At 37.4% G+C, this 9457-nt stretch overlaps 1 protein-coding gene across 1 annotated transcript in view; it reads left to right on the top strand.

Moving 5' to 3' along the window:
• Positions 1–546: 546 nt before the first annotated feature.
• Positions 547–9457, top strand: part of SLC5A7 (solute carrier family 5 member 7) — a gene marked incomplete at both ends in the record, with an annotated part of 21650 nt that continues 12739 nt past the window's right edge. Inside the window, 3 exons of the mRNA XM_080711417.1 lie at positions 547–724; positions 4211–4324; positions 5093–5248. Of these exons, the coding sequence (XP_080567543.1) occupies positions 547–724; positions 4211–4324; positions 5093–5248 (448 nt within the window). The remainder of the gene's footprint in view (positions 725–4210; positions 4325–5092; positions 5249–9457) is intronic.

The following is a 9457-nucleotide window of genomic DNA, read 5'->3' as shown; positions in this document are numbered from 1 at the left end:
CCTCCATATTTTCCTATCAGATTATTTTGGGAACCATTTTCTGATATCTTTTGAAAGGGTGGGTAAAGAATGAAAGAATAAATAAATATTTTTAAATTCTTAGAGTATTCCTTTATGCTACACTGACATTATGGAATAATTCTAGAATCGTAAACTTGGTTTAATATATAAAACACAGGCATACTTCTTGTAAACCATTTCTTTGGCAGAATTACTAAGAGACAAGGCAAGGTTAATTTTAAATTCACTTTACAAACACAAAATAATTATGATTCTGTTTGCTAAACAGCATTTCTGTTTCCCGTCCCCTGTTTCTCAAAAACTGGAAGCAATATTAAATTGTTAAGTAGGAGTAGAACACTTGTTGGCAATGACCAACTCCACATGTGACTCCACCGTCCACTTCTCAGGAGCCAGCTAACTCATTGCTGGCTGCCTCTGTAAGCACAGTGCGTGGCTGCTTTATAATGCATTGCTGTATTTTCTCCAGGAGTCTTCATGAAGTAACCCGCTGCAGCGGAATCTGGACCCTTAGATTAAGAAAAAATGGCTTTCCACGTGGAAGGACTGATAGCTATCATCATCTTCTACCTTCTCATCCTGCTGGTTGGAATATGGGCTGCTTGGAGAACCAAGAACAGCGGCAGCGCAGGGGAACGCAGTGAAGCCATAATAGTTGGTGGCCGAGACATTGGCTTGTTGGTTGGGGGATTTACCATGACAGGTAGGTTCCAGCGCCTGCCCGGTACAGGTCACCTGGCTTCTCTGAGCATACAGCATGTGGCTTCATAGTGACAAAGAAATATGGCCCTTTCTCCTTTGAGGATCCTTTATGTTCATTAGTTGTGTGTTTTGAAAATAATTTTACAGTTAATTTAAAACTTGAAAAGATAATGGTTTTGACTCAGCGGTACTTGAACAAAATGATTTTAATCAATGGACCAATGTCAGTGAAACACATCTCAGCTTGGGATGTTTAGTGGGTGGAAATAGTAAAAGCACGAAGGGGAGAAAAAAAACACCTAAGTGCCTTAGTCTTTCAAGATATGCATCTGCTAATTCATGAGATAGTGTCTCCATGTAGCTAGTAGTTGTGGCTGATTTTTCTCAAGTGACAAATGTCAATGAATACTAGCTAGTGATACGTTTCAGCTTGAATAAATCAGTTTAGGGGAGGCACAATTCCAAAGCAATGGATGCCTTGCTCAGAAGCCTCGTTCTCCTGTTTTCTTAAAGGACAGAGGATAGTCACGTTAAGATTCCACAAAAAGAAGGAAAAAGAAAAAGATGCTTCTAGGACTCTTGGTACAGAGGGCAAAAGCCAGGGTGTATCCTCAACTGTAATTTCCCCTCCCTTTCAAAAACCTCTTTGTTAGGAGCTGATTTTCTTTTATGCCCAGAGGTGGTTCTAAGTAATAGGTGACTTTTTTTTTGTTCCTTTTTATATTTGTCTCGGTCATTAAAAATAATTCTGAAAAACAACTTAAGACTCTATCTCTAATATGATCTGCTACACTTTTAATAGAATCTTAGCAGGTACTGAAACATTAGCAACATATAGGAATAGGAACTCAGTGGACACTTGAAACATATCCCCTTGGAAATCATATCCAGATGAGACCCAGTTTCAGTCCCAAAGTAGTATTTCAAACGACCTGCTTATCATATACTTTGCCAAGGCACCCTGTCAAGATGGTATCCATATTCTAAATGTCACAAGTTTGTGCATCTGAAGTCTACAGTGTTCTTATATGCACTGTAGATTTTACCTTCCAGGCATTTGTGTTTTCTTTAACTCTTCATTAACTGGAGATGGATTCCTTTGGTCTTTATATGAGCACGATGAAAGGGCTCTGGGGCTAAAAGAAGATCCTGGTTACATGGATAACCAGGACCAAAGCCAAGACTCAACCTGGTCTTCTGGCAGCCACGCCCCGGGGCCTGCCTTGCGCACATCAGCCCTCTGGCTGGCCTCACTCTATTTCTATATAAAGGTGCTTAGTCAGCAAACACCGCTTAAAGGAATAAATGAGCTGCTGAACACCCAAGTATCTATTGTTTTATTACTAGAGTATAACATTCTATTTAATATGAGCATAAAGATAGAATTTCAAGATTTGTTCTTTTGCCATCTAGAGTGATATTTTTCAGTCTACTGCACTACTGAACTGTATAGAAAGCATTTGAATGATTGAATGATGCTATTTCTTATAGTCTCTCCCTCTCTCCCTCTCCCTTTCCTCCCTGTGTGTGTGTGTGTGTGTGTAGGTGAACAAATCTGACATTCTGATATATATATAAAATATATATATATTTTATATAAATATATATATTTTATATAAAAATATATATTATATAAATATATTATATATTTTATATATATTATATATAATATATATTTTATATAAAAATATATATATTTCAGATGCAGTGTTCCTTTAACCATTCTGATATAATATATATGTACTTATTTATTTATCAGATACAGTGTTTCTTTAACCATTATTTTACAAGAAACAATCAAATCTTATATGGTCTTTTCAGAAAGAATAGCAGTTGGTAAGTCATTCTTGGCCCAAACTCATTTAACCAAAAGTTGCTTTTTTTTTGCTTCTTTAACCTCCTTCCTTCAGCTATTATGATACAGACAAAAAATATATATAAATTTATATTATATTACATATATATATATAAAACAGAGACTCGGAATGTTGACTTTTTAAAAACGCATTTTAAAAGTTTATATTCTCACTCATGAATTTGACACAGAATATACAAACATTGAAAACAGATTCTGGCAAAGAAAAGACTAGATTGATTTTTAAAAATGGAGAGACTTTAATCATAATAAGTAACCAGGTCTCATTGTATATTATAATAGGTGCACTCATTCAGGCTCCAGTTTTGTTTGTTTGGGTTTTTTTGGACAAAGTACAGGATAGCTACACAATGAAACATGACCACTAATAAACGTTGTATTTATAAGACCATCAGACCACGTACTGTATGCAGCAAAACAGTGCTGGTATGTTAGCAGCTCTCAGGAAGTCTAAGTCTCAGTTTCTGTGCCTGTAAGAATCATTTCTTCTGCCTTTGTTACACACCCAGCCAATGTGCATAGAAGCTGAAGGACTTCTTTTAAATTTTCAGCAGGGTATAGAAGGAGGAAAACAAATGATGACATGTATTATTTAATGCCAGATGTAAAAGCAACTGCAAAGATGGAAGTGGTTGCTAAATACATATTTGTCCACATCAGAATTTTGTGTATAAACTTTGCATTAAATGTAATTTATATTACCTTTTAAAAAGTAGTATTAACCCTAAGATACAGTCTCCCCTTTGCTTCTTTGCTTTCTGTTGGATTAAAATCCAGATAAGGCCTGATATAAAAATTCAGAAGCGCTTGTCTGTTAAGCATATATATATATATATATATATATATATATATATATATATAATTTTTTGGTGGTACTGGGGATGGAACCCTTCTACCTACGGGTTACACTCCCAGACCTATTTTATATTTTATTTGGAAACAGGGTCTGTCTTAAGCCAGCAAGGCTGGCTTCGAACCTACGCAGTCCTCCTGTCTCCACCTCCCAAGCACAGGGATTGCAAGCGTGAACCACCACGCCCGACAGCACTTATGTATTGTATACATGTGTTTTCTTTTATTTACACTCTATAAGATTCTAGAGACTAACTCAGGGCAATTTATATTTTCTCTGGAATGATACAGCCTTAAATTTAGTCTCATATCTGATACACTTCTTATATAGAACCAGCCATTGAACCTTACCATTCTATACAAATTCCAAACAAATATCATTTCAAATATTTTGACTACATTCTCCAAGGATATAAATGGCAAAGAAGCAGTGATCCTTTAACCATTATTTTACAAGCAACAATCCAATCTCATATGGTCTTTTCAGAGAGAGTAGCAGTTGGTAAGTCATTCTTGGCCCAAACTCATTTAACCAAAAGTTGCTTCCTTATTTTCTTTAACCTCCTTCCTTCGGCTATTATAATAGAGACAAAAATTTATATATCTGAAGAAGACATATTTCATAGAAATTTGAGTTGGACTATCCATATTGCAGGTGCTTAATGGCCACATGCGGCCAGTGGATAGTTCCTCTGTCCTACAGTCATGTCTAAGGTACAACAAGGAACACAGTGTCATGGCCTTCCTTCTTTCTTCTAGCCACCTGGGTTGGAGGAGGGTACATCAACGGGACAGCTGAAGCAGTTTATGTACCAGATTACGGTCTAGCCTGGGCGCAGGCACCAATTGGATATTCACTGAGTCTGATTTTAGGTGAGTGGAACTTTAAATCTCAGTGACTCATTCAGTAAAGCATAAAAGAGTCTGAGTAACAGGGGGAATAACAAGTCAAGCCATGTGAGTAACTATTGTGGGGAAAAAAAATACCACCAGAAATCTCTAAGTAGCTGTTAACAGAAACTGGTATGTGGCAGAATACTAATGCTTAGCTTGTTTGATCTCTCGATTATGGAATATGTAAAAAAAATCATTTGATCCCATAATGATCAGAACAATGAATTTCTTAACATAATCATGTTTTATTTCTTTCAAAAATAGTAGGGATATATCATTAAAATTGAGTCAGCTTGATCGCACACGAATTTTTTATAAGTGAATAAAAAGGTCAAGAATATTATACAGCAGAAGGCTCCTCTTTATTGTTACTTATTTTTGTGCTCAAATGCTTTTATGGGATCTTGAGCTTATTGAAATGGCTGACTGTTGTGCTGGGTGATAAAGATGCATCAGGGCATGTTAGCAAGCTCCATCCTGGTCCAAATCTTCAACTCATGCTTCAGTGATATCCTCTAATTGTCCAATGGACACGTACATTAAATGTACTAAGGAATTTATATTTGGTTGCTAATTATTTCTTGGTACTCTGCTCACAGTAGATTGCAAACCAGTTCCTTAATACTTATAGGCGTTCTAAAAAATTCATTTCCCTTGATAAATTACAGCATAGTAAGAGGCTGGCAAAAACTATTATTATATTATGAATTTTTAATTTTGTCATAAACCCTTTGGAATTTCTTTTAGGCGGTCTGTTCTTTGCAAAACCTATGCGCTCCAAAGGATATGTGACCATGTTAGACCCGTTTCAGCAGATCTATGGGAAACGCATGGGGGGGCTCCTGTTCATCCCTGCACTGATGGGAGAAATGTTCTGGGCTGCAGCAATTTTCTCTGCATTAGGTAAGGACCCACGAAACAATGTTCCAGCTGCATCTCAGGTCTCCTGAGCATCAGATAGACAACTTTACTTTCTTCAGCTTTGGTCTTTTAGAAATTACTAAAGCCATATTTATCTTCATAAAATTGTAACAGAAACTCTGTATTTGCTTACAATATGGCTGCAGAGGCTAAATTCAATCTCAAGTGCATTTGTATTCGCATGAGATCATTAGTGTGGCAACTAGGAGTTATACTGATCAGGTGTGCTTTTGTAAGTAATATATGGTTTTTGAACTCATTAATTAAGTATAACTTTAAAAGTGTAACTTAAAGCCGGGGGTGGTGGCGCACGCTTGTAATCCCAGCATTCGGGAGGCTGAGACCTGGAGGATCACGGTTCGCGGACAGCCTCAGCTACTTAGTGAGGCTCTCTGCAACTCAGTGAGACCCGGTTTCAAAATAAAGAATAAAAAATAGGGCAGGGGGTGTAGCTCAGAGGTCAAATGCCCCTGGGTTCCATCCCCAGACCCGCCAAAAAAAAAAAAGTGTAACTTATTTTTTTACTTATTTATTTATTTATTTATTTATTTTTATTTTTGGTGGTACTGGGGTTCCTGGAAGCCCTTCTACCTTAGGGCTACACTCCCAGACCTATTTTATATTTTTTTTTATTTGGAAACAGGGTCTCTTAAGCCAGAGCGGCTGGCTTTGAACATGCGCGATCCTCCTGTCTCCGCCACCCAAGAGCGGGGATTACAAGCGTGCGCCACCACGCCCGGCGCAGAAGTGTAATTTTTTTTTTATTTCAATACTAGCATTTATGAGCCAGAGGTTAGGTAGAATAGTTGGTGTTAAATGAATTTGAATCTCAGTTATAAACCTTCATTTCTTCCAATAGGAAGTTTCTCTCCTGTAAACTGAAAATTTTTTACATTTTCCTGTTTTCCTTCTAAAAAATGCCATGTTAATTGATATAAAAAAGTGCAAAACTATCTAAATTCCTCAAAGAAAGTATTGCATCATTTTTGTGGGGGTACTCTGCAACACTTGCAACTCCAACACTATGCAAACCCAGCTCCCTGCCCCTGCACTGGCTCAGGTGCCCTCTTACCCTCCCCACCACCTGTGGATAGCCACTGAGCACCCTCAGTTCTGCCCATAGGTGGCGCTTGATGGGAACAGTCCTTCTGAAGTTTCCTGTGGGCTTTCTTGGATGCCTGCAATTTGTCGTCATTCCCTTTATCAGATGACTTTATATGATCATTTGCCTGGCTATCTACTTGGCTCCAATTCTGAACTCTACAAAATGGATTATAAAGTTCTTGAAGGTAGGACGTGTGTCATGCAAACAGTTATAGTCCTGTCACTAAGGAATGAATGAATGGATATATCACTTTTAGCAATGATTTTTTGAGAAAAGGGAAAGAATATCACTTTTTTTTATCTCCCCAATGTGATCCCATTACATCATAAAATACTTGGTTTTGGACACATTTAGGGTATCTAGAAACTGAACGTAGACTCTTTAGGGTCTAAATTATGCCCAAGATTAATTCACTTGTCATTGGTCCTTGGATTTTCAGGGTTTCTGCAAGATCTAGAAAACAGGAGATTTCAGTGGTATCATGGGAGGGCTTTAGGTTCAGTACCCTTTCTTTTGATCAAGGGTGAAATTGTAGCATCCAGCTGAGGAATGTGTTCCTTCTTGAAGACCACTTTCTTCCTGAAGAGTTGGAAGTTCCACAGCTTTGTTTGGTGAGCTGTGTCAATGTATATCCTGTGGGCATTATTTTATCTGGTATTTTCGTATTTCTTCTTACAAACGGAAATGCAGGGCTTAAGTCTACCACCAGAGTTTAAGTGGTCAGAACAAAAGGAAGATGACTTTTCTCCAATGTTGTATTTTCCAGACTATGAACTTGCCTTCTGGCTTCAGTATTGTGTTCTGATAGGGCCTTCTTTTTCTTCTAAAACCTCATGTAATTTAATGTTAGCTTCTTGGTTTCTAATTGTAAAAACAAAGAAGTGACTTAATGTGGAAAGGAAGAGAATTTAGTAGTTATAATATGCAGTTAGAACTCAGTGGAAAATGTTGTCCTGCCCTGGTGCTCTTGAACCATTGCTGCATTTTTATCCTAAAGAAATTATTTGCAGAAATGCACCTCTCTGCCCACCTTTCTTCATTAACTGAGAATCAATGGGAGTTTATTTGCCCTTAGTTTCGACACCAGAAAAAAAGATTGTTTTTAAGAACAAACTACCTGCTGAGTATCAAAAAAAAAAAAAGAGTGGGCTAAATATCTAACAGAATACAGAATGTTCACTCGAACTGAATAAAAATCAATTTGTATAACAGAGCCTTGGAGAAGAAGAAGAGAATTAATGAGCTAATGTTTCTAAAGTATCTTAAAAATATAAAACATAGCCGGGCGTGGTGGCATATTGGACATCTATAAGAACAATCAAGAAAATAGTGCTTTCCTGCAGGGCGTGGTGGCGCATGCTTGTAATCCCTGCTCTTGGGAGGCAGAGACAGGAGGATCACGCTGGTTCGGAACCAGCCTCGCTGGCTTAAGAGACCCTGTTTCCAAATAAAAATATATATAAAATAGGTCTGGGAGTGTAGCCCGGACATAGAAGGGCTTCCAAGAACCCTAGTACCACTATATATATATATATCATAGAGGCTATACTCAGATCCCTATTACTATTAAGTTATTTTTATACTTGTGTCTGCACATGTATTTCAATCTATGTAAAATATGTTAAATGTCTTCTTATTTTATTTCTTCACTTACTTACTTATTTGGTCCTAGGGATTGAAGCCAGCGTCATCCTACTACCTAGACACTCCTCCAGACCTACTTTTTTTATTTTTTAAATATCATCTCACTAAGTTGCTGAGGGTTTTGTTAAATTGCTGAGACTGATCTTGAACCTGCTATCTCTCTGTCTTAGCCTCCCAAATACTGGGATTGCAAGTGGGCACCATTTCACCCAAATTAATGTATCTCTCTTTTTACACACATTTTTTCACACACTAGCACATATATTAAACATATTTCACACAAATAAAAATATTACAGCTCTTCCCTGAAGTCTATGCTATAATAGAGTATGTTGATTTTTAACCTACTACTGCATTTCCTTCAAAAATAATATCTGGGTGTAAGTCAGGATTACTGTGTAGAAGAAATAACTTGGGGAACTTAAGAACAGACAAATATAGAATCTGTCACCACCCCACTGAAACATAGGAGAATCTTTTTTGAATGATGGCAATAGATAATTATTTAAAGTAATACCTCTGCAGACCAAACAGTTTTTAAATTGTGTGTTTCAGGTGTAACCAAATTCATAAAAATATTTTGAAATACAGCTTCTGATTACTTCTCGGCCCATTCTTCTCCCTCTTTTGTTTCCCAAACAGCCTTTCAGATGGGGATCACAGTAGGATTTATCCTCCTCACATATTTATTGCTGCTCCTGAGGCAAAATGGGGTGCCTCATGGTCAGGTCTTGTGCTCATTCAGTGCAGAACACCCACAATCCTTTTTTTTTTTTTTTTTTTTTTGGTGGTACTGGGAGTGGAACCCAGGGGCTTTCTACCTCTGGGCTATACTCCCAGACCTATTTTATATTTTATTTGGAAACAGGGTCTCAGTAAATTACTGAGAGCCTCACTAAGTAGCTGAGGCTGGCTTCGAACCTGTGCGATCCTCCTGTCTCAACCTCCCAAACACGGGGATTACAAGCGTGCGCCACCACGCCCAGTGAACACCCACAATTATAAGGGTTCTCAGAAAGCCTTCCTTCACATCCTCACCCTCGTAGATCATATCTTCTCACACTGATGAACGCTGCAGTTTATTAAATCATTTTCCTGAAGCCTGCAGCTTTCTGACACTTTTCGCCATCCAACTGTGGGCCTGCTGCAGCCATGACAGGCCAGTTTGCCATCTCTATGCGCTTGCTATAGACACCATCTTACAAATGTTTAAAGAGATGTATACTTAAACTTCTAATAGCTCCAAAACAGTGATTTTTCATAAGCTTACTTATAATGTATATAAATAATAATTTTATGACATGTTTATTTAAACTATATTAATTTTCATATCTGTATAAGTAGACCAATATTTCAAGACAGGTCTAGAAGTATTTTTTTACTCCCCAAAGTTTGTATACTTATTCAAAACTATTTATGATGGATATCAGATTTCAACCTAA

The sequence above is a fragment of the Muscardinus avellanarius genome, assembly GCF_963383645.1.
Source record: "Muscardinus avellanarius genome assembly, chromosome: 15".
NCBI lineage: Eukaryota > Metazoa > Chordata > Mammalia > Rodentia > Gliridae > Muscardinus > Muscardinus avellanarius.
This window is presented reverse-complemented; position numbering and strand designations above follow the sequence as displayed.